Source organism: Bombina bombina, chromosome 10 (assembly GCF_027579735.1).
Source record: "Bombina bombina isolate aBomBom1 chromosome 10, aBomBom1.pri, whole genome shotgun sequence".
NCBI classification, from domain to species: Eukaryota; Metazoa; Chordata; class Amphibia; order Anura; family Bombinatoridae; genus Bombina; species Bombina bombina.
The window spans coordinates 84,404,937-84,431,624 of NC_069508.1; the positions used below are offsets into that span (position 1 = coordinate 84,404,937).

Sequence of the window (26,688 nt, forward strand, 5' to 3'; positions counted from 1 at the left end):
GCTGCAATCTCCTGAAGAATTCCTCTAAGTCTGAGTACAGTTGGATTTTCTCTAGATTTGTACTTGGACAGAATGATAATCCTTTACACAGTACTGATACCTCTGTCCCTGACAGGTGGTAGTTTGAAAGGTTCACAATCCCTGAGTTTTCTGTGTGGTTTTCTTGGTTGGTGACAGTTTGAGTTTTAAATGAGGTGCTGTTATTGTCTGTGGACGTTTGGTCATTTGTTGTTGTAGTTGATCTGTCACCTGGAGCTCTGTTTTCTTGCATTTGGTGTTTTATTCTGTTTTGTGACAGGCATGCAAGTTTCTTCTTTTTCTTCTTGATAAAATTTTGTTGTTGTCCACTTGCAACCACTCATAACTGTGAGTATGCTGAAAAACTTTGCAGACGTACCAGTGAGAAACTGAGAAATAACCTAATTCATCAACTATACAGCAAAAAGCAAATAATAAAAGACCAAAAGCAGCTCCTACTACAAAAACTACAAGAAAATAATGGGTACAATGAAGAAATTAAAAAAGAAATGCAACACTTCCACAAAACACAACAAAATTTTATCAAGAAGAAAAAGAAGAAACTTGCATGCCTGTCACAAAACAGAATAAAACACCAAATGCAAGAAAACAGAGCTCCAGGTGACAGATCAACTACAACAACAAATGACCAAACGTCCACAGACAATAACAGCACCTCATTTAAAACTCAAACTGTCACCAACCAAGAAAACCACACAGAAAACTCAGGGATTGTGAACCTTTCAAACTACCACCTGACAGGGCCAGAGATATCAGTACTGTGTAAAGGATTATCATTGTGTCCAAGTACAAATCTAGACAAAATCCAACTGTACTCAGACTTAGAGGAATTCTTCAGGAGATTGCGGCTAAAAGAATTCTTCTATGACAAAGAAAATACCAGCACTAGGGAGGACTACAATGAAAAGAAAAAGAACACAATCTTCACACCTGCAGCAGGACGCAACACAAAATTGGACAGCTATATTGAAAGCTTCCGGTTGAGAACTTCATCTCTGCTCAACACACAGCAGAAAAAAATAATGTATAACCTCTCACACTTAGAAAAAAACGCTATAAAAAACTTAAGAAATAATGAAAATATTACCATTAAGCCTGCGGACAAGGGAGGAGCAGTGGTGATCATGAATACACAGGACTACATCACAGAGGGAAATAGACAATTATCAGATCAAACTTATTACAAAAAACTGGAAAAGGACCCCACCCAGGAATACACTTTGCAACTTAGAAAACTAATTAAAACATTCCCTAAACACACGCAACATAAACTGGACAAACTGGTGCCCTCTAACCCTAGCATAGGGACATTCTACATGCTCCCAAAAATCCACAAACCAGGGAACCCAGGAAGACCAATAATAACAGGCATAGACACTCTGACTGAGCAACTATCGGGCCTAGTGGAGAATATTCTTAAGCCCTTAGTTATTAACACCACTAGCTTTATAAAAGACACCACTGATTTTCTTAACAAAATCAGCCAGATAACAGAATTGCCAGAGGAAACTATACTTGTGACAATGGATGTGGAATCCCTGTACAGCAATATTCCACATAAAGATGGTATTGATGCCTGCTTAAACTTTCTTTCCTCCAACAGCCCTAACCAGACATATAGTGCTTCTACAGTCAGTAAACTTACAGAATTTATACTTACTCACAATTATTTCATCTTCAACCACTCCATCTACTTACAAACCATGGGAACAGCCATGGGCACCAAAATGGCACCACAGTACGCACACCTCTTCATGGCTGACTTAGAGCAAAGATTCCTAGCCACTCACCCTCACAAGCCCTTCAAATACTTTCGCTACATCGATGATATTTTCATCATATGGACAGAAGGAGAAAAAAACCTTGAACATTTTCATAAATCATTTAATCTATTTCATGCATCAATCAAGCTTAAAATGAACTTTTCTAGAGACCGTGTCAGCTTCCTGGATACAACAATATCCATCACAAATGGCAAACTGCACTCATCTGTATACAGGAAACCAACAGATAGATGCAGCTACCTCCACAGCTCCAGCTCCCACCCCAATCACATAAAAAAATCCATAATCTACAGTCAGGCTACAAGATACCACAGAATTTGCTCAGATACCAAGGACCGTGACAAACACCTCATCACACTGTCCCAATCATTCAGAGAAAAAGGTTACAAAACAAGGTTTATAAATAAAAAAATTAACTCTGCCCTCAATACTCCACGTGAACACTTACTACAATACAGGGAGAAGAAAAACATATCACGTATCCCACTAGTAGTCAAATACAACCCTGCTGTGGAATGGATACGAAAAATCATAAAAGACTTACAGCCACTACTCTTAGAGGATCCCACACTCAAAAAAATCTTTCCAAAACCCCCAATCCTGGCATACAGACAACCACCTAACCTAAAACAGAAATTGGTACATAGGAAGTTACCCCTTGAGAAAAAGAACACTCAGAATGGAACCAAGTGCTGCTATAAAGCACTCTGCAAACTGTGTCAACACGTTTGTGAAAGCAGCACAGCAAACCACAATAATAAATCTTATAACATTAAAGGGGCATATTCATGTATATCTGCAAATTTGGTATACATGATACATTGCACTGCATGTGAAATGGGATGCTATATTGGAGAAACAAGCCAAAAACTGCACCTTCGAATGAACTTACACAGACACTCAATCAAAAACCACTGTGAAACAAAATACTGCACCCTGTTGGTCACCATTTCACCCAACCTGACCACTCCATCCAAAACCTCGAAATCAAAATTCTCAGAGGCAACTTCAAAAACACCATGGAAAGAAAAACCTTTGAAATGAAAATGATAATGCACTTCAACCTGTATAATTCTGGACTAAATGTGGACTCTGGATTCTTAACACATTATCAAAAATTTTTGTAATATTCTTTAATTTAGTCAATTACATTGTATATTCCACATTCTTTATACATAGGTACACAGGTAAGCCTATGTCTACACTTTTGTCTTTTTTTTTAACTTTTGTACTCCCCCTGTATATACAATTTCACATCTTTATAGATATTGATTCAATGTTGATATATAACTTTATGTCAGTATATGCTCTATGTATAGCTATATATTTCCCCTGTCTGTTCTCCTACACTGGACACTGTCTGCCTGTTACCTAAGCCCACCTCATGATTTTTACGACACCTCCTCCTCTCCCTGCACTTTCTGTCTTCTTAGCTATTCTGTGTTTTAAGATATAATCTGTAAATTCCATTGAATTGGTCAGTATTGCTTCAGACTTGATAAAGGAAGGAACTCTTCCGAAAGCTTGTCAACTTATAAATGTATAGTTAGTCCAATAAAAAAAGTATCATTGCTCAATGCAATACTCTTGTTATTTTGATATCTATATATATAGATATATATCATAGGTGAGTCCTGTAATAGCCTGTATCTCTGATGAAGAAGGGAACTTAATTTATTTAACCCTTCGAAACGCGTAAGATTCTCTAAGGAAGGTACATTACCTGTTGTATGAATTATATGAACTATTTGATACTTCTGTAAATGTGGAGCCTGCAATTGCCTTTGAACCAAGATTCCCACTGCGGACACCTATTGAATTCTTGGGCTGCAGCTTTATCACTTCTATGTGCTCTCTTCATACCTCATTAGTTGAGGTTTTTTATGTGAGTGTACCTTATTGTATGTCATTTATGTTCCATTAAAGCAGTTTTACACTATGTTTGCTTTTCTGGTTCTCTTCATATGACACCAACTCTGGAATTGGAAGTTACTACTTACTAAAGAGAGCACGAGGACCTTTGGAGGATTCTACTATCCATATTCCAAGATACAGAAGTCTGCATTCTGGGAGATCCAGTGGATGATTCTATCTTTTCTACAGGGAGTGCCTCATTCTGTTTTGAAAGTGCTACATTCTTACCTCATGTGATTGAGGTTCATTCAAGTAAGTGCACATCTAATAGGGGATTAAAACCTGAAGACTCTATCCTCTACATTTGATGTGCTCCTGATTACCTCTGATCGTTTAGGATTTTTGATATTGCTTATGGACATTTGTAACATACTATATATTAATATTGCATTATATTATTTATTTATTTTATTTTATTTTTAACTATGCATTGCTATAATATTTTACTATAAACTGTATAAATTTTATATATTTATTTATTATATATTTTTAGTTTGAGCTGTCTGCGCCACCCTGCCCCTTTCTTTTTATGTTCCTTTTTGAGGAGTGATAGGTCTCCTCTATTCTTTTTGGGTTTTGGCAGCTGGATACTACCTACTGAAAATATATATACCTCTATGAGGTGCTGGGTATAGAGTATATACCTTGTGGCATTGCTTTATTTGACAGTGAGCGCCTGGGAGTGATTCAGTGGATTCTTTCTACTGGTTCATTTATCTGTTGTCTCTATATATATATATATATATAACAAAATTTATGCTTACCTGATAAATTAATTTCTCCTGTAGTGTGGTCAGTCCACGGGTCATCATTACTTCTGGGATATTATCTCCTCCCCTACAGGAAGTGCAAGAGGATTCACCCAGCAGAGCTGCTATATAGCTCCTCCCCTCTACGTCACCTCCAGTCATTCGACCAAAGGACCAACGAGAAAGGAGAAGCCCAAGGGTGTAGTGGTGACTGGAGTATAATCCAAAAAATTTTTTAGCCTGCCATAAAAAACAGGGCGGGCCGTGGACTGACCACACTACAGGAGAAATGAATTTATCAGGTAAGCATAAATTTTGTTTTCTCCTGTTAAGTGTGGTCAGTCCACGGGTCATCATTACTTCTGGGATACCAATACCAAAGCAAAAGTACACGGATGACGGGAGGGACAGGCAGGCTCTTTATACGGAGGGAGCCACTGCCTGAAGAACCTTTCTCCCAAAAACATCCTCCGAAGAAGCAAAAGTATCAAATTTGTAAAATTTGGAAAAAGTATGAAGAGAAGACCAAGTTGCAGCCTTGCAAATCTGTTCAACAGAAGCCTCATTCTTAAAGGCCCAAGTGGAAGCCACAGCTCTAGTAGAATGAGCTGTAATTCTTTCAGGAGTCTGCTGTCCAGCAGTCTCATATGCTAATCGTATTATGCTACGAAGCCAAAAAGAGAGAGAGGTAGCCGAAGCTTTTTGACCTCTCCTCTGACCAGAATAAACGACAAACAGGGAGGACGTTTGACGAAAATCCTTAGTTGCCTGTAGATAAAATTTCAGGGCATGGACTACATCTAGATTGTGTAGCAGACGTTCCTTCTTCGAGGAAGGATTAGGACACAAAGATGGAACAACAATCTCTTGATTGATATTTCTGTTAGTGACCACCTTAGGTAGGAACCCAGGTTTAGTACGCAGAACTACCTTGTCTGAATGAAAAATCAGATAAGGAGAATCACAATGTAAGGCAGATAACTCAGAAACTCTTCGAGCCGAGGAAATAGCCATTAAAAACAGAACTTTCCAAGATAACAACTTGATATCAATGGAATGAAGGGGTTCAAACGGAACACCCTGTAAAACATTAAGAACTAAGTTCAAACTCCATGGCGGAGCAACAGTTTTAAACACAGGCTTGATCCTAGCTAGAGCCTGACAAAAAGCTTGAACGTCCGGAACTTCTGACAGACGTTTGTGTAAAAGAATGGACAGAGCTGAAATCTGTCCCTTTAAAGAACTAGCGGATAACCCCTTTTCTAAACCTTCTTGTAGAAAAGACAATATCCTTGGAATCCTAACCTTACTCCATGAGTAACTCTTGGATTCGCACCAATATAAGTATTTACGCCATATTTTATGGTAAATCCTTCTGGTAACAGGCTTCCTAGCCTGTATTAAGGTATCAATAACTGGCTCAGAAAAACCACGTTTTGATAAAATCAAGCGTTCAATTTCCAAGCAGTCAGCTTCAGAGAAGTTAGATTTTGATGTTTGAATGGACCCTGGATCAGAAGGTCCTGTTTCAGAGGTAGAGACCAAGGCGGACAGGATGACATGTCCACTAGATCTGCATACCAAGTCCTGCGTGGCCATGCAGGTGCTATTAGAATCACTGATGCTCTCTCCTGTTTGATTCTGGCAATCAATCGAGGAAGCATCGGGAAGGGTGGAAACACATAAGCCATCCCGAAGGTCCAAGGTGCTGTCAAAGCATCTATCAGAACCGCTCCCGGATCCCTGGATCTGGACCCGTAGCGAGGAAGCTTGGCGTTCTGACGAGACGCCATGAGATCTATCTCTGGTTTGCCCCAACGTCGAAGTATCTGGGCAAAGACCTCCGGATGAAGTTCCCACTCCCCCGGATGAAAAGTCTGACGACTTAAGAAATCCGCCTCCCAGTTCTCCACTCCCGGGATGTGGATTGCAGACAGGTGGCAAGAGTGAGACTCTGCCCAGCGAATTATCTTTGATACTTCCATCATTGCTAGGGAGCTTCTTGTCCCTCCCTGATGGTTGATGTAAGCTACAGTCGTGATGTTGTCCGACTGAAACCTGATGAACCCCTGAGTTGTTAACTGGGGCCAAGCCAGAAGGGCATTGAGAACTGCTCTCAATTCCAGAATGTTTATTGGAAGGAGACTCTCCTCCTGATTCCATAGTCCCTGAGCCTTCAGAGAATTCCAGACAGTGCCCCAACCTAGTAGGCTGGCGTCTGTTGTTACAATTGTCCAGTCTGGCCTGCTGAATGGCATCCCCCTGGACAGGTGTGGCCGATAAAGCCACCATAGAAGAGAATTTCTGGTCTCTTGATTCAGATTCAGAGTGGGGGACAAATCTGAGTAATCCCCATTCCACTGACTTAGCATGCACAATTGCAGCGGTCTGAGATGTAGGCGTGCAAAAGGTACTATGTCCATTGCCGCTACCATTAAGCCGATCACCTCCATGCATTGAGCTACTGACGGGTGTTGAATGGAATGAAGGACACGGCATGCATTTTGAAGCTTTGTTAACCTGTCTTCTGTCAGGTAAATCTTCATTTCTACAGAATCTATCAGAGTCCCTAAGAAGAGAACTCTTGTGCGTGGAAAGAGAGAACTCTTCTTTTCGTTCACCTTCCATCCATGCGACCTTAGAAATGCCAGTACTAACTCTGTATGAGACTTGGCAGTTTGAAAGCTTGAAGCTTGTATCAGAATGTCGTCTAGGTACGGAGCTACCGAAATTCCTCGCGGTCTTAGTACTGCCAGAAGAGTACCCAGAACCTTTGTGAAGATTCTTGGAGCCGTAGCCAATCCGAATGGAAGAGCTACAAACTGGTAATGCCTGTCTAGAAAGGCAAACCTTAGATACCGGTAATGATTTCTGTGAATCGGTATGTGAAGGTACGCATCCTTTAAATCCACTGTGGTCATGTACTGACCCTCTTGGATCATGGGCAAAATTGTTCGAATAGTTTCCATCTTGAACGATGGAACTCTTAGGAATTTGTTTAGGATCTTTAAATCCAAGATTGGCCTGAAAGTTCCCTCTTTTTTGGGAACTACAAACAGATTTGAGTAAAACCCTTGTCCTTGTTCCGACCGCGGAACTGGGTGGATCACTCCCATTAATAAAAGATCTTGTACGCAGCGTAGGAACGCTTCTTTCTTTATTTGGTTTGTTGACAACCTTGACAGATGAAATCTCCCTCTTGGGGGAGAGGATTTGAAGTCCAGAAGGTATCCCTGAGATATGATCTCTAACGCCCAGGGATCCTGAACATCTCTTGCCCAAGCCTGGGCGAAGAGAGAAAGTCTGCCCCCTACTAGATCCGGTCCCGGATCGGGGGCCCTCGATTCATGCTGTCTTAGGGGCAGCAGCAGGTTTCCTGGCCTGCTTGCCCTTGTTCCAGGACTGGTTAGGTTTCCAGCCTTGTCTGTAGCGAGCAACAGCTCCTTCCTGTTTTGGTGCAGAGGAAGTTGATGCAGTTCCTGCTTTGAAATTACGAAAGGAACGAAAATTAGACTGTCTAGCCCTAGGTTTGGCTTTGTCCTGAGGCAGGGCATGGCCTTTATCACCACAGTCCTCTCACACATCCTATCTATTCGTTGGGTGCAAGAGAATGACTGGAGGTGACGTAGAGGGGAGGAGCTATATAGCAGCTCTGCTGGGTGAATCCTCTTGCACTTCCTGTAGGGGAGGAGATAATATCCCAGAAGTAATGATGACCCGTGGACTGACCACACTTAACAGGAGAAATATATATATATATTTGTGTGTGTATGTATAGTATATATATATATATATATATATATATATATATATATATATATATATATATATATTTGTGTGTGTATGTATGTATAGTGTATATATATATATATATATATATAAAAAATATATAGTGTGTATATATATATATATACAGTATATACACACACTCATAGATGCACATTCAGTTATAAATAGACATATGCATACACACACTCATTCACACACAGACACACATGAATACACGCCCCAGTTGTCCCATGATATTAATACTAGGAAGTTTATCTGCATTAATTTTCCTTTATGAAAAATGTTTTGACAAGTTGATGACATTAGCCAAATTTGAAGAACAAGGATGTCAACATGTTTTTGCCGCCTTGTTTCTCTCCAGCTAACATGCTGATTTGTAAAATTACACTTGGCTGAGAATCATGTTCACATTTGAAGGTTTTAATATTTGAAGGGATATTTTTCAGTTAAACATTATTTGTATTAAGTATTCACTGTAAAACAGAATTTGATAATATTCCATTGCTATGGTGTTGTTTTCTGTAAGTATAACTTTGTTCTATTCCAGATCTTCCAATATCAGTACTTGTGATAGGACTTGGAGGGGGTAGCTTATCTCTCTTTATTCATGACTACTTCCCAGCCTCTCAAGTTGAAGCTGTTGAAATTGATCCATCTGTCCTAGATGTGGCATGCAAATGGTTTGGCTTTTCCCAAGATGAGCGAATGAAAGTTCATGTTGCCGATGGCTTAGTGCATATCAACTCAGTGGCAGACAAAGGTAGGTTTAACCTATATCTCTGTTAAGGTTCTACTGATTATAAACAGTTGACTCATTTAGCTTGTGGGCAACGTGTAAAAACAAAATGTCATGTATGTAAAAATTCTAATTTTAGCAAGATGTTTATAAAAGCACATAAATAAGCACATACAAACTGGGTTTAGACACAGTCCTTTATAAATCTGCTTTTCCCTATATGGTTTTAACATAGCACAGGATACAATGTGTGCATCTGAATAAAACAATCGTAGACTGGTCAGTAGCAGGGGTCATTATTATTATGCTTTCTTTCATCCAATGGTGAGAGTCCACAAGTTATCACGTGTGGGAATTTCCCTTCTTACCACTAGGAGGAGGCAAAAGATACCCTAACACACCAGAGCTTTAAATCCCTCTCACTTCCAAAGATCCTCCGTTTTACATATCTATTTATTTATAAAATATTTTACCAGGAAGGATACATTGAGATTTCTCTCATTTTCAAGTATGTCCTGAGAACAAATGAAAATGTAAACGAGAACAAAAGAAAAGCAAGAAACAATAGAAGTGCAAAACCAGTACTGCTGCCACCTGCAAAAACAAAAAAACAGACATTTTCTTTTGCTTCCTTCTTGAGGTGAAAGGGAAGTGCAACTCTATTTGTCGTTAAGAAGGGTACTGTAACTGAAATGAGGCCCATTTGCTCCTTGCAGTACACTGTCAAACAGAAGGAGTTATCCATTCAGTGAAAGATATTTTCTTAGTGAGAAATGACACAGGCCTCCCAGGTGAAATGTGGACTTGTCCACAGTGAGCTGCTCCTTGTGAATCCACAGCCCTCTCTAGGTGAAATTTAGACTTGTCTACCAATCCCTTGGGTTTAGATGCTGTCACTAATTTGGATCCTTGGGTTTGTATTTGCACTGCCTGGGACGGGGTCGTACAACTAATGCAAGTTGCTGCAGCTTTGCACCTTCATAGCTCACCAACTATTTGTATGAATATGTATAAAAAATGTACAAAAAAGAAAAAAAGGGTAACTCCTCTTGATAAGAATCCAAATTTATTAAACAGGATCAGACAACAGAAACACAACGTTTCGGGGTCAGTACCCCTTAGTCATGTGATAACAAACACACATCCCACACCTGTTTAAATAGGCTAGGCCAGGTAATTAACTCATTATGTTAACTCTTACAATTACTTATAGTGAAATTGGCCCACAATGACGTGCAAATTAAAAACAAAATATATGAAAGCCTCAAAGAAAAATTTACAAAAATTTACATATTCACCTCATCATCTTAGGGTGGTATTATATACAGACACTTAGCACAATGGATCATTTATTTAGTATATATTATAATATATTTCACTCTGCAACTGCTGGAAAACAGCAAATAAAATTATTCAAAATGAATAACAACCCTGTGTCATGATACTTTCTCCAACATAGGTGTGTCCGGTCCACGGCGTCATCCTTACTTGTGGGATATTCTCTTCCCCAACAGGAAATGGCAAAGAGCCCAGCAAAGCTGGTCACATGATCCCTCCTAGGCTCCGCCTACCCCAGTCATTCTCTTTGCCGTTGTACAGGCAACATCTCCACGGAGATGGCTTAGAGTTTTTTAGTGTTTAACTGTAGTTTTTATTATTCAATCAAGAGTTTGTTATTTTAAAATAGTGCTGGTATGTACTATTTACTCAGAAACAGAAAAGAGATGAAGATTCTGTTTGTATGAGGAAAATGATTTTAGCACCGTAACTAAAATCCATGGCTGTTCCACACAGGACTGTTGAGAGCAATTAACTTCAGTTGGGGGAACAGTGTGCAGTCTCTTACTGCTGAGGTATGACACATTCTAACAAGACGATGTAATGCTGGAAGCTGTCATTTTCCCTATGGGATCCGGTAAGCCATGTTTATTAAGATAGTAAATAAGGGCTTCACAAGGCTTATTAAGACTGTAGACTTTTTCTGGGCTAAATCGATTCATTATTAACACATATTTAGCCTTGAGGAATCATTTATTCTGGGTATTTTGATATGATTATATCGGCAGGCACTGTTTTAGACACCTTATTCTTTAGGGGCTTTCCCTAATCATAGAGCATCAATAGAAGACAGACCAGTCAATTTCTCGGTTCATCCCCTTCGGTTCCAGGGTATCTAACTTGAAAATCCAATAGGATTCACGTTGTTTCAATAACAAAGTTCTGTTACCACCCCGTCTGGGGGTCTTGATATGATCGATAACCTGGAAGCGAAGTTGGCTCACATGATGCCCTGCTTGCAAAAAATGATAAGCTACTGGGGCAGTCATTACCTTACACCTAATGTTGCTCTTATGTTCCGTGATGCGGTCACCTACTCGTCTAGTTGACTCGCCCACATAGGCCCGCCCACAAGGGCACTTTATTAGGTAGATCACAAAGCAGGTATTACAGGTATAATAATCTCTAAATTTGAATTTATATCCAGTTTGAGGATGTACAAAATGTGGGCTTCTAATGATAGATCCACAGTTTACACAACCCAAACAGGGGAAACAACCCAAGTTCTTCTTGGTAATGTATCCCTGTTGGTGTAATCTGCCAGGGCCCACATCAGCCTTAATGAGTGAGTCTTTCAGAGTCCTATTACGCTTATATGCTGGCATAGGGTACTGGCAGAATTCCTCAACATTGGGTATACAGTTCTGTAAAATGGCCCAGTGTTTACGAATAATTCGGGTAATTTGCTGACTTTGTCTACAATAGCTAGAGACAAAAACCAACCTCTTTTCCCTATCATGAGGGGGTTTGGCTTTAAACAATGTGTCCCTATCAATTGTAGCCACTGTCTGTATGGTGTCCTGTACCAATTTCACCGGATAGCCTCTTTGAATAAATTTCTCCCCCATCTCTGACAATCTAGTCATAGATCTATCAGGATCATCAACAATCCTTTTAACCCGTAGCATTTGGCTGCGTGGAAGGGATTTTACTAGAGGTAACGGATGTGCACTATCATAGTGAAGAAGGCTATTTCTATCAGTTGCCTTTCTGAACAGGTCAGTTTTGAAACCCATACCATGTTTAATCACAGTGACGTCAAGAAAATCGATACTAGACTCACTCCACACTAGCTTGAACTGTATATTGTTGGTAGAATGATTTAAGTCAGCTACAAAGGATTCCAGGGCCATGAATATGTATGCAAGCTTCACATAGTCACGGAACATATTTGTACACAGTACAACTTTTATATTGGCAGTTTATAGCACTTTTGGGCATCTTTAGAACATTTGAAGTTACTTCCAAGCTATGCACAGTATTTGTTCCTTCAATTGTACTAAATTCTCAGGTTTCATTTGGGTTCTTGGCTTTAATGCTCACTGGTAGCACAGGAACGCTAAGGGTTAATAATTTTAGGGAGCCTTTTCTGAGTTATCCTTCCCTGTTTTGTGTTGCTGTAATATTTTCAGCATGTCGGATAGCTCTCAGGATCGGTGGAGGAGGTAAAGTACCCGTTTCATCAGAGCTTGGTTTCAAACTTTATTCAACACACGTTTATGATTTTAAAAATTTATTATTGGTATGTAATAATTACATATCCTTTTGTGGAACTTTTCTAGGTAACTTAAATGTTTTTTTTTTTGTTCATATTCAAATTGTTATTCTTGTACATGTTACAAATATTTCGATAAAAAGACGGGAAAATCATGACAAAAATGATCTAGTAGACAGAAATATCACAGCTTTCAAGAATTGGTACACCTATCTCTAACTTACCCACTCCCTAAGCCACAACAAATTTAGATTTAACTTAGTCAGACCACTAACTACTTTCGAAGTTATTTGCTCAATACGCACTCCCACAAAAGGGAGCCTATCTCAGATATACAAAATACTACTTGGAATACACTCTAAAAACCTTCCGGCATACACAAAGGTATGGAAAAAACTACAAATCACAATCCCACCATCAGATTGGCTATTATCTTTAGGCACATGGGTAAAACACCTTCTTCTATAAGCATCTCTGAAACAAATATGAAACTATTATGCAGGTGGAACCTTAACCCAAGAAGGCTGGCCAAAATATTTCCAAACACAGATGCTGCATGTTGGAGAGGCTGCCAACATATGGTGGGAATGCCCAATACTCGTACCTTTCTGGCAAGCCTTACATGTTATTCAAGATTGGTTACCATAGATATATATGTATATGATAAACCAGCCACTGATCTTCTGTTTTTAATTGCGTATGACCCATTTTTAAATGAAGAAGTTTTTGTTTTTTAATTTCAGTATGTCAAAATTCTAAATTTTATGGCATAGCAATTGTTCTATTAGTTCTGTCTCAGAGAGGTTCTGACAAGGTTATTGTCATCTTGATTCAGGCATGTTATAAGCTGTATTTATCATAAAGTCAGGAAAACCTGTTTTGCATGGTGTACTCGCAAACGTTAGTTCTTGAGTTCCTACAGGAGGGTCTAGTTTCAGATAGAGCATGCCATTTTAAGTAACTTTCTAATTTACTCCTATTATCAATTTTTCTTCGTTCTCTTTCTATATTTATTTGAAAAAGCTGGAATGTAAGCTTAGGAGCTGGCCCATTTTTGGTTCAGCACCTACTGTGTAGTTTAAATACGCCAAATCTACAACAATTGAACAAATCAAATGGAGGGTTTACAGCACTTACCCTCAAACCAGAACACTATCAACAGGTGAAATAGATTACTTCTGTTCATTGTCTTAAGTGTAAATAAAAGGAATGGCTAGACATTAATTGCACCAAAATATGTCCCACCTTCTATAGGTTGGTCCTAAGTAGTATGAGTAATGTCTGCTTAGCACCACACAGAGGAGTACAGGGATAGAAAAAAAAGGGGAGGGGGTGGGATGGAACAGAGCTGAATGAGATAGGTAAGGTTTACGGTTTACTTTTGAGTATGTTGAATCCAAGGGTCCCAGATTGGCCAGTATTTGTCTATTATCCCGATGGCGTTATTAAAAGCCTTTTTCCATAGCTCCCTGACATTCAGTCCTTTGTTCAGGCCCTGTCTAGAATCAGGCCTGTGTTTAGGTAGTCTGCTCCCCCGTGGAGCTTGAATTTGGTTCTTAAGGTTTTACAGAGGGCTCCGTTTGAGCCTATGCATTCTCTTGACATAAAGATCCTGTCTTGGAAGGTTCTGTTTCTGTTAGCCATTGCATTGGCCCGCAGAGTTTCCAAACTGGCGGCCTTGCAACATGAGCCCCCTTATCTGGTGTTTCACGCGGATAAGGCTGTTCTTCACACTAGCTTGGGATTTCTTCCCAAGGTGGTGTCTGACTGTAACATCAATCAGGAAATAGTTGTTCCTTCTTTGTGTCCTAGCCCCTCTTCTTCGAAGGAGAGGCTACTTCATAATCTGGATGTGGTTCGTGCCTTGAAGAATCTTCAGGCGACTAAGGATTTCAGACAATCTAACTCTCTTTTTGTAATCTATTCAGGGAAAACGCAGGGGTCAGCGGGCCTCTGCTACTTCTTATGAGACGGCGGGACACAAGCCCCTTCAGAGGATTACGGCTCATTCCACTAGAGCAGTGGCTTCATCTTGGGCCTTCAAAACTTAGGCTTCTATGGAGCAGATTTGTAAGGCGGCTACCTGGTCCTCCTTGCATACTTTCATAAAGTTTTATAAATTTAAAGTCATTGCTTCTGCGGAAGCTGTTTTCTTTCATGCAATTGGCAAGAGTCCATGAGCTAGTGACGTATGGGATATACATTCCTACCAGGAGGGGCAAAGTTTCCCAAACCTCAAAATGCCTATAAATACACCCCTCACCACACCCACAATTCAGTTTTACAAACGTTGCCTCCTATGGAGGTGGTGACGTAAGTTTGTGCTAGATTTCTACGTTGCTATGCGCTTCTCAGCATTTTTGAAGCCCGGTTCCTCTCAGAGTGCAGTGAATGTCAGAGGGATGTGAAGGGAGTATCACCTATTGAATGCAATGGTCATCCTAACGGGGATCTATTTCATAGGTTCTCTGTTATCGTTCGTAGAGATTCATCTCCTACCTCCCTTTTTTAGATCGACGATATACTCATATATATACCATTACCTCTACTGATTCTTGTTTCAGTACTGGTTTGGCTATCTGCTTTATGCGAATGGGTGCCTTTTGGTAAGTATGTTTCATTTTCTTAAGACACTCTCAGCTATGGTTTGGCACTTTATATATAAAGTTATACATATATATTTGTACTTATATTTGCCATGATTCAGGTTTATCAGTATATTTCCTTTTTGCAGACTGTCAGTTTCATATCTGGGAAATACATTTAAAAAAAAAAAAATTCTTACCTGGGGTTTTTCAAATTGACTTTTTTCTAAGTGCGGGCTGTATTAAGCTCGAGAGAGAGGGCAAAATGCTATAATTTATTGCGTCATTCTTGGCGCAAGACTTTTTGGCGCGAGAATTAAGTCTGTTCAAATTCGTCATTTCCGGCGTCTTAGTTGGCGCTGAGTGTTTCACGATGTTGTAGTGCCAAATATTTTCATTATTTAAAACCCCATTCCTTTTGCCTCTGGTCTTTTTTTCTATGTCAGAGGCCTATGCTATTGCATTTTTTCCCATTCCTGCACTGTCTTATAAGGAAATTGATCATTTTGGTTTATATGTTATTTTTTCTCTTACATATTGCAAGATGTCTCAATCTGATCCTGTCTCAGAATCTACTACTGGAATTCTGCTGCCTGATGTCGGTTCTACCAAAGCTAAGTGCATTTGTTGTAAACTTGTGGTAACTGTTCCTCCAGCTGTGGTTTGTAATAGTTGTCATGATAAACTTTTACATGCCGATAATGTTTCCATCAGTAGTAGATCATTACCTGTTGCTGGTCCATCAACATCTAATGCTCAGGATATTTCTGTAAATTTAAGAGAATTTATTTCTGATTCCATTCAGAAGGCTTTGTCTTCCATTCAGCCTTCTAATAAAAGTGAAAGGTCTTTTAAAACTTCTCATAGAATTTATGAAATTTCAAATGACCGACAACATACTGATTTATCTATCTCTGATGAGGATCTGTCTGATTCAGAGGATCCTGCTTCAGATATTGACACTGACAAATCCTCTTATTTATTTAAAATGGAGTATATTCGTTCTTTATTAAAGGAAGTGTTGATTGCATTAGATATGGAGGAGACTAGATACTAAAACTAGTAAACGTTTAAATTCGGTTTATAAACCTCATGTAGTTATACCAGAGGTTTTCCCGTTCCTGATGCTATTTCAGATGTGGTTTGTAAGGAATGGAATAGACTAGGTACTTCTTTTACTCCTTCTGCAAGGTTTAAAAAAATTGTATCCTTTACCTACTGATAGATTAGAGTTTTGGGAAAAGATCCCCAAAGTTGATGGGGCCATCTCTACTCTTGCTAAGTGTACTACTATTCCTACGGAAGATAGTACTTCTTTTAAAGATCCTTTAGATAGGAAGCTTGAATCTTTTCTAAGGAAAGCTTATTTATGTTCAGGTCATCTTCTTAGGCCTGCTATTTCTTTGGCTGACGTTGCAACTTTTTGGTTGGAAACTTTAGCGCAACAAGTATCAGATCATAATGTGTATAGCATTGTTAAATAATTCAACATGCTAATAATTTCATTTGTGATGCCATTTTTGATATAATCAGAATTGATGTTAGGTATATGTCTTTAGCTATTTTAGTTAGAAGAGCTTTGTGGCTTAAGTCTTGGAATGCTGATATGACTTCTAAATTGACTTTGCTATCTCTTTCTTTCCAAGGTAATAAATTATTTGGTTCTCAGTTGGATTCTATAATTTCAACTGTCACTGGGGGGAAGGGAGCTTTTTTTGCCTCAGGATAAAAAATCTAAAGGTAAATTTAAAGCTTCTAACCGTTTTCGTTCCTTTCGACAAAATAAGGAACAGAAACCTAATCCTTCCCCTAAGGAATCTGTTTCCAATTGGAAGCCTTCCTCAATCTGGAATAAATCCAAGCCATTTAAGAGATCTGAACCAGCCCCCAAGTCCGCATGAAGGTGCGGCCCTCATTCCAGCTCAGCTGGTAGGGGGCAAATTAAAATTTTTCAAAGATGTCTGGATGAATTCAGTCCAAAATCATTGGATTCAGAACATTGTCTCTCAGGGGTACAGAATAGGTTTCAGAGTAAGACCGCCTGTGAGAAGTTTCTTTCTCTCACGCATTCCAGTGAACCCAGTGAAAGCACAGGCTTTCCCGAAGTGTGTTTCAGACCTGGAGTTATCTGGGGTAATCGTGCTGGTTCCTTTTCAGGAACAGGGTCTGGGGTTTTATTCAAATCTGTTCATTGTCCCAAAGAAAGAAAATTCATTCAGACCAGTTCTGGATCTAAAAGTCTTGAATCGTTTTGTAAGAGTACCAACATTCAAAATGGTGACTATAAGGACTATTCTGCCTTTTGTTCAGCAAGGGCATTATATGTCCACAATAGACTTACAGGGTGCATATCTTCATATTCCGATTCATCCAGATCACTATCAGTTCCTGAGATTCTCTTTTTTAGACAAGCATTCCCAATTTGTTGCTCTTCCTTTTGGCCTAGCGACAGCTCCAAGTATTTTTTCAAAGGTTCTCGGTGCCCTACTGTCTGTAATCAGAGAGCGGGGTATTGCGGTGTTTCCTTATTTGGACGATATCTTGGTACTTGCTCAGTCTTTACGTTCTGCAGAATCTCACGCGAATCAACTAGTGTTGTTTCTTCAAGAACATGGTTGGAGGATCAATTTACCAAAAAGTTATTTGATTCCTCAGACAAGGGTAACCTTTTTAGGTTTCCAGATAGATTCAGTATCCATGACTTTGTCTCTGATAAGAGACGTTTGAAGTTGGTTGCAGCCTGTCGGAACCTTCAGTCTCAGTCATTCCCTTCAGTAGCTATGTGCATGGAGGTTTTAGGTCTCATGACTGCAGCATCGGACGCGATCCCCTTTGCTCGTTTTCACATGAGACCTCTTCAACTTTGTATGCTGAACCAATGGTCCAGGGATTATACAAGGATATCACAATTAATATCCTTAAGTCCCAATGTTCGACTATCTCTGACTTGGTGGTTAGATCACCATCGTATAATACAAGGGGCCTCTTTTGTTCGGCCAACCTGGACCGTGATCACAACAGATGCGAGTCTTTCAGGTTGGAGAGCTGTCTGGGGATCTCTGACAGCTCAAGGGGTTTGGAAATCTCAAGAGGCGAGATTACCAATTAATATTTTGGAACTCTGTGCGATTCTCAGAGCCCTTCAGTTTTGGCCCCTATTAAAGAGAGAAATGTTTATTTGTTTTCAGACAGACAATGTCACAACTGTGGCATATGTCAATCATCAGGGTGGGACTCACAGTCCTCAGGCTATGAAAGAAGTATCCCGGATACTTGTTTGGGCAGAATCCAGCTCCTGTCTAATTTCTGCGGTTCATATCCCAGGTATAGACAATTGGGAAGCGGATTATCTCAGTCATCAAACTTTACATCCAGGAGAGTGGTCTCTTCACCCATATGTGTTTTTTCAAATTGTTCAGATGTGGAGGCTTCCAGAAATAGATCTGATGGCATCTCATCTAAACAAAAAACTTCCCAGGTACCTGTCCAGGTTCAGGGATCCTCCGGCGGAAGCAGTGGATGCATTGACACTTCCTTGGAGTTATCAACCTGCCTATATTTTTACGCCTCTAGTTCTCCTTCCAAGAGTGATTTCCAAGATCATCATGGAGCAATTGTTTGTGCTGCTGGTGGCTCCAGCATGGGCTCACAGGTTTTGGTATGCAGATCTTGTTCGGATGTCCAGTTGCCAACCTTGGCTACTTCCATTAAGGCCACACCTTCTACTTCAAGGTCCGTTTTTCCATCAGGATCTCAAATCATTAATTTGAAGGTATGGAAATTGAACGCTTAGTGCTTAGTCATAGAGGTTTCTCTGACTCAGTGATTAATACTATGTTGCAGGCTCGCAAATCTGTTTCTAGAAAGATTTATTATCGAGTTTGAAAGACTTACATTTTATGGTGTTCTTCTCATAAATTTTCTTGGCATTCTTTTAGAATTTATAAAATTTTACAGTTTCTTCAGGATGGTTTGGATAAAGGTTTGTCTGCAAGTTCCTTGAAAGGACAAATCTCTGCTCTTTCTGTTTTATTCCACAGAAAAAATGCTAAACTCCCTGATATTCATTGTTTTGTACAGGCTTTGGTTCGTATTAAGCCTGTCATTAAATCAATCTCTCCTCCTTGGAGTCTTAATTTAGTTTTGAAGGCTTTACAGGCTCCTCCGTTTGAGCCTATGCATTCTTTGGACATTAAATTGCTTTCTTGGAAAGTGTTGTTCCTTTTGGCCATCTCTTCTGCTAGAAGAGTTTCTGAATTATCTCCTTTTCTGATTTTTTTCATCAGGATAAGGCAGTTTTGCGGACTTCATTTAAATTCTTACCTAAAGTTGTGAATTCCAACAACTTTAGTAGAGAAATTGTTGTCCCTTCTTTGTGTCCTCATCCTAAGAATTCTTTAGAAAGATCTTTACATTCTTTGGATGTGGTGAGAGCTTTGAAATATTATGTTGAAGCTACTAAAGTTTTCAGGAAAACTTCTATTTGTTATCTGTTCTGGTTCTAGGAAAGGTCAGAAGGCTTCTACCATTTCTTTGGCATTGTGGTTAAAGCTTTTGGTTCATCACGCTTATTTGGAGTCAGGTGAATCCCCGCCTGAGGATTACAGCTCATTCTACTAGGTCAGTTTCCACTTCCTGGGCTTTTAAGAATGAAGCTTCAGTTGATCAGATTTGCAAAGCAGCAACTTGGTCTTCTTTGCATACATTTACTAAATTCTACCATTTTGATGTTTTTTCTTCTTCAGAAGCAGCTTTTGGTAGAAAAGTTCTTCAGGCAGCTGTTTCAGTTTGATTCTTCTGCTTATATTTTCAGTTTTTTTCTTTTTCCACTATAAGATTAAAACTTATGATTTGGGTTGTGGATTAATTTTTTTCAGCGGAATTGGCTGTCTTTATTTTTTATCCCTCCCTCTCTAGTGACTCTTGCGTGGAGTTCCACATCTTGGGTATTGATATCCCATATGTCACTAGCTCATGGACTCTTGCCAATTACATGAAAGAAAACATAATTTATGTAAGAATTTACCTGATAAATTAATTTCTTTCATATTGGCAAGAGTCCATGAGGCCCACCCTTTTTATGGTGGTTATGATTTTTTGTATAAAGCACAATTATTCCAATTCCTTTGTTATGCTTTTTTGCTCCTTTCTTTATCACCCCACTTCTTGGCTATTCGTTAAACTGAATTGTGGGTGTGGTGAGGGGTGTATTTATAGGCATTTTGAGGTTTGAGAAACTTTGCCCCTCCTGGTGGGATTGTATATCCCATACGTCACTAGCTCATGGACTCTTGCCAATATGAAAGAAATGAATTTATCAGGTAAATTCTTACTTAAATTATGTTTTTGGGAGAAAGGTTCTACAGGCTGTGGTGCATGAACATCAGAGGAGGGAACCCAAGAACGCTCCTCCGGACCGTAGCTCCTCCAGTGAACCAAATACTGTACACGGCCCCTGGACATTAGAGAGTCAATAATGCTGCTGACCTCATACTCCTCATGGTTGTCAACAAAGATAGGACGGGGATGAGGCAACACAGTGGTAAACCGATTACAAACCAATGGTTTCAAGAGGGAGACATGAAAAACATTGGAGATGCACATAGCAGGAGAAAGGTCAAGAGCGTAGGCCACAGGATTAACCCGTCGGAGTATTCGAAAAGGATCAACATAACGGGGAGCCAATTTATTGGAAGGCACACAAAGGTTCAATTTGCGGGAGGAGAGCCAAACTCTCTCACCAACCTGGTAGGAAGGTGCGGGCAGACGCCTACGATCAGCCTGGAACTTTTGTCGCTGCATAGAATGATGTTGGCAATCCTGAATGTGCACCCACGTGGAACGGAGTTGCCAGAGATGCTCCTCCAAAGCCGGAATACCCTGAGACATGAAGGAATCGGGCAACAAGGATGGTTGAAACCCATAATTCGCCATGAACGGGGATAACTTGGAGGAAGCATTAATAGCACTATTACGAGCAAACTCTGTCCAAGGTAACAGTTCTGACCAATTATTATGGTGATCTGAGACAATGGAGGAACTGTTCCAGAGCTTGATTAGACCGTTCCGCAGCCCCATTGGATTGAGGGTGATATGCAGAGGAGAAGGAAAGCTGGATCCCCATTTGAGCACAAAAGGAATGCCAAAATCTGAAGACAAACTGGCTACCCCGGTCTGACACTATCTCCTTGGGTAACCCATGTAAACAGAAGACCTCCCAGGCAAAAATTGTAGCAAGCTCCTGAGCGGTAGGCAGCTTCATCAAGGGTATGCAATGTGACATTTTAGAAAAACGATCAACCACCATATGGATAACAGTATTGTCATTGGAAACAGGGAGCTAAACAACAAAGTTCATGGAGAAATGTGTCCAAGGAAGCTCACCATTAGCAATAGGTTGAAGAAGACCTACAGGAAGACGTCGAGGAGTCTTATTCTGTGCACAAACTGAGCAGGAGGCAACAAACACAGCAACATCAGAACGAAGACCTGGCCACCAGAATTGTCGAGTGACAGACCAAATCATTTGGTTCTTGCCTGGGTGACCTGCGGCTTTAGTAGGTCTATAAAGATAGTAGGTCTATAAAGCAGGACAGTAGCAGGGTAAAAAATATGCCTGAGGAAATGGCGTATGAGCCGAGAAACGCGTTGCATTTACAAGGGGCTTGACTGTATGCCCCTAGTTCACTCCTTTTGTACATGTATTTTAATTTGTTTTTAATATAAAAAAAAAAATTAATTTGTAAAAATACTCTTGTGAGTGATTTTACCTGCCTGTACCTGATTGGAGTGGAAACTAACACACAAAAGTCTGCCACTTTTGGATATTGCATCCTAAGGAAAAGTCCCTTGGTGGTGAGCTGACATACCTTACCATAATATGCCAGCTTGCTCCTACTAGCACATAAGTGTGCTCATCTAACATGTGAGTACCCAATCTTCCTTTGTGCTAAGTCAAACACCATATCCTTTGTGATCTGCACAATTTGGTGCTTTTCCTGTGTTTTAGCTTTCTACTACAGTTAATGACTGATATCCTCTGTGGGTTAGCTCTCACACCTGATAAAATCTGAAGCCTGCCCCTACAAGCACATAGGTGTGCTCCAGAGCCTTGTGAGTACCCATTTGGGTTTTTTTATGTGGCTTTGTGCTTATTTGATTATACTACAATGAGGTGCCCCTTTGTTTTGTTTTGTCTTTTATATAGTATCTCTGGACCATTGTTGGTGAGGAGGAGGCTGCCATCGTTGGGAAGAAAGATACACTTCTTAATCTGAAATTTAACTTTCCTTTTATATGCCAAATTGCTGGCAATTCTAATTGTATTTATATGCTCATATATCATTGAGGTTATTACTAGCTATTTGTTAGCGCTCGCTCTTTTGTTGTGTAGATCATTTGATTCTTGCCTGGGTGACCTGCGGCTTTAGGATAGTGGTAAGTGTGCAAAAGTTTAGTTCGAAGATTCTCAGGAACAAAACACTTACCACTAGGTTTCTCAGGAGGTGCATTGGTTTGTGCAGCCAGGATCTCCTCCCCCAAGGGAGAAGTCAAATTAGTACATGGTAGCCAAAATATGGTCAGGAGGTATAACAGGAGTAGGTACAGACTCCTCCTTGGACAAAGGCGAAAATTGTCGAGAGAGGGCATCAGCCCTAACATTCTTACTACCAGGCAGGTAGGAGACCACATAATTAAACTGAGACAAAAATAGTGCCCATCTGGCCTGTCGGGGCGACAAACGTTTTGCTTCAGATAGATAAGTTAAATTATTGTGGTCAGTAAGAATGAGCACTGGCACGTTAGTACCCTCGAGAAGATGCCTCCATTCCTTGAGTGCCAAAATTATGGCCAGTAATTCCCTATCGCCAATTTCATAATTGCACTCTGCTGGAGACAATTTCTTAGAGAAGAAACCACACGGATGCAAGGAACCGTCAGGCATAGGACGTTGAGACAAGAGGGCACCTACTCCAGTCTCAGATGCATCGACCTCAAGAAGAAAGGCAGGACAGGGTTAGGATGAGCCAGAACTGGAGCGGCAGCAAAGGCAGTCTTAAGACTATCAAAGGCCTTAATGGCAGTAGGTGACCAATGGAGTGGATCATTCTCTTTACGGGTCATGTCTGTGATAGGTTTGACCAAGGAAGAAAAGTTTTTAATAAACTTTCTATAGTAATTGGAGAACCCCAAAAAACATTGAATAGACCGAAGACCAACTGGGCGAGGCCACTGCAGAACTGCAGATAACTTGTCAGGTCCATGGAGAACCCTGCAACGGAGATAACATAACCTAGGAAGGTTACTTGAGTCTGATGGAACTTTCTCACGTAGTCTCTGATGAACCCATGTAACATCAGAATGATGAGCCTCAAGTGTGGGTGAGTGTATGAGGATGTCGTCTAAGTACACCACAACACACTGTTGCAACATATCTCGTAGGACATCATTAATAAATTCCTGATAAACAGCAGGAGCATTACATAGGCCAAAGGGCATTAGAAGATACTCAATACCCGCTCCAGGTGTTAAAGGCTTTTTTCCATTTGTGGCCCTCCTTAATCCTAACGAGATTGTACGCTCCTCTCAAATCAAGTTTAGTAAAGACCTTAGCTCCCTTGAGGCGGTCAAAGAGTTCCGTAATAAGCGGAATAGGGTAAGCATTCTTAATGGTAAGACGATTAAGACCCCTATAATCGATGCATGGTCTTAACTCGCGACCCTTTTTCTTCACAAAGAAGATGCCAGCCCCTGCAGGAGAGCAGGATTTGCGGATGATCCCCCCCGCGACAGAGCATTGGCAACATACTCCTCCATAGCACAATTCTCTGCAACAGACAGAGGGTACACCCGGCCCCGAGGAGGAATGGATCCGGGTTGCAGGTCTATGGCACAATCATAAGACCGGTGAGGAGGCAACATACCGGCAGGCACCTTGTCAAAAACGTCTAGGAACTCCTCTGGCAATTGAGATACCGAAGAAGTGCACAAGACTTTAACTGGTTTCCCGAAGACAAGTGGATATACATTGCGAGGACCACAACAAAATTTCGGACCTGCGCTAGTCGAGACTGGGATTGTGCTTTTGGAACCAACGATAACTCCGAACATCCAGAAAATGCGGAGAGTTTATCACCTGGAACTGGAGGGTTTCAAAATGGAGAGCCCCAACAACCATGGACAACGGAGCAGTTTCGTGAGTAACGAGTATGGGCTGAAGGGGCCTGCCATCAATGGCCTCAATAGCAAGCGGAAGGGACCGAGGCAAAACAGGAATGGAGTGCTTTGATACAAAAGCACTGTCAATGAAATAGCCTGCAGCACCGGAGTCAACAAGAGCCTGAGTGACTATGGAGGAGTCCATCCAGGAAAGGACAACCGTGACCAAAGGATTCTCCTTAAGCGGTTCCGGGGACGAGGATAAACCACCCAAGGTCTGCCCCCGACAGGACCTTAGGTGTGATCGTCTCCCGGCCGTGTAGGACAAGACTTCAAAAGGTGGCCCTGTAACCCACAATAGAGGCAGAGCCCCTCCCTCCTCCTAAAGGCCCTCTCTACCCCAGAGAGACGCGTGAATCCCAACTGCATCAGCTCAGCAGTACCTGGTTACTCGGGACCAGGAGGCATGGGAGGAGAGGGAGGCATGGGTGGGAACGAACACGTGGGAGACAACGGAACAGGAGGCTTCCGCAAGCGCTCCTCAAAAGAGGGCCTCTTTCTGAGTCTGAAGTCAATTAGGATCAAAAAAGACACCAATGCCTCGAGATCCTGTGGTAAATCTCTGGCAGCAACTTTGTCTTTAATCGCATCAGAGAGCCCATGAAAGAAGGTGGCAACAAGGGCTTCATTGTTCCAACCTACCTCTGCGGCAAGTGTACGGAACTCAATAGCATACTGAGCAACTGATCATCGAATACCCTTCGAAAGGAGGCCACAAATTCAGGGTAATTTGAAATCACAGGTTTATTAGTCTCCCACAAGGGATTAGCCCAGGCAAGAGCTGTGTCAGAGAGTAACGAGATGAGAAATCCCACCTTATCTCTGTCAGAGGGAAACGCCTGAGGTAACATCTCAAAGTAAATGACCACCTGGTTCAAAAACCCTCTGCACTGAATAGGATCACCTCCATATCGCTGAGGTAGAGGTGCAGAACCGGACATGCTCCTGGTAGGCATAGGTGCAGCAGCGGAAACAGGAGCAGCCATAACGTGTGGGACACTCTGGTCCAAATGTGCAGTGCGAGTCAGCAGGGTTTGCAGGGCTAGTGCAAATTGATCCAAGCGGTGATCCTGTACATCCATCTTGGAAATGATGGCAGGTAAAGGTGGATAATTAGCACCATTAGGATTCATGGCCTTTGCGTAATGTCAGGGTGTCAGGAATCAGACTGAGACAAGAAGTGCAAAAATAATTACACCTTTTATTAATAGCAAAAAATAATAAAAATTCCACAAGTCAAATAACAAGCCAGGAGTCAAAACCAGAGCTGGTAGTCAGACGAGCCGAGTCAGGAGCCAAAGCGAATAGTCAGACGAGCCGGAATCAGGAACAAGGAAAACAGCACAAACAGGAACAAGCCAGGGATCAGGAACCAGGAAGGACGTCAGGCAGGAACTCTCACAAACAGGTCTGAGGCAACGCAAAGGCAAAGCATACTGAACAGAGGCACTTTAAATAATAAGTGATGACATCACAATTCTGAGACTGCATCCTGTCTCACATGGATGATGCACACCAGTCTGGCCATAAAAGGAAGTGCAGGAAATGAGCAGCATCCCCCACAATGCACCATAGTCAGTAAGAGAGGTGAGTGAAATGGCTGCCAGAAGCACATGGCAAACAAACAGGGAAAAAACCCTGACACCGACTATGTACACTGTACACTATGTACACTGTGTTCTGTTTCTCTTGTTGCCACTTTGTTCGACTGTATTGATTGCATGGGACAGGTCTCCTCCCTGGCTACTTACACGGCTCTGCTGGATGTGCTGAACTCCTATACTTTTGTACACTGTGTCATTTAGCAGTCTGGAGTCTATGAAAAAATAGTCCAGTCTAGAGTATGTATGATGGGGGTTGGAGAAAAAAGTAAAATTCCTCTCTTCTGGGTGACATGCACACCACACATCATATAAATTATACTGCATAATAGCGTCCTTAAACTTATTAGCAGAGGAAATAGTAAAGGAGCCATGTTTTTATCCTCTTCAGTCATCTGTCATAGGTCTGGTCAAAGATTAGATTGAAATCACCTCCAACTATAACTTATCCCTGAGCAACTGGTTCTATCTTCCGTAGTGTCTTTTCGGTTTGCTTAAATGTGCCAATTCCTTTATTGAAGATGTTGTCCTTTCTAGGCGAGCCTATAATATTTCTTTTCAAGTAAAGAAATTGTTTGGAACAGATTTAGATACTCTTATTTCCACTGTTACTGTTGGTAGGTAAGGGAGCTTTTCTTCCCCAAGATTCGAAGCCTTAAATTTACCCTTAGATTTCTTGTCATTTTTCTTTCTTTCGTCAGAATAAGGAGCAAAAGTCG

The 26,688-nt window shown here is 40.8% G+C and overlaps 1 protein-coding gene across 1 annotated transcript in view; it reads left to right on the forward strand.

Moving 5' to 3' along the window:
• The window catches only part of METTL13 (methyltransferase 13, eEF1A lysine and N-terminal methyltransferase), a 580,907-nt gene that overhangs the window by 388,206 nt on the left and 166,013 nt on the right, over window positions 1-26,688 (forward strand). Inside the window, exon 6 of the mRNA XM_053693228.1 lies at window positions 8,823-9,035. Coding sequence (XP_053549203.1) covers window positions 8,823-9,035 — 213 coding nt within the window. The remainder of the gene's footprint in view (window positions 1-8,822; window positions 9,036-26,688) is intronic.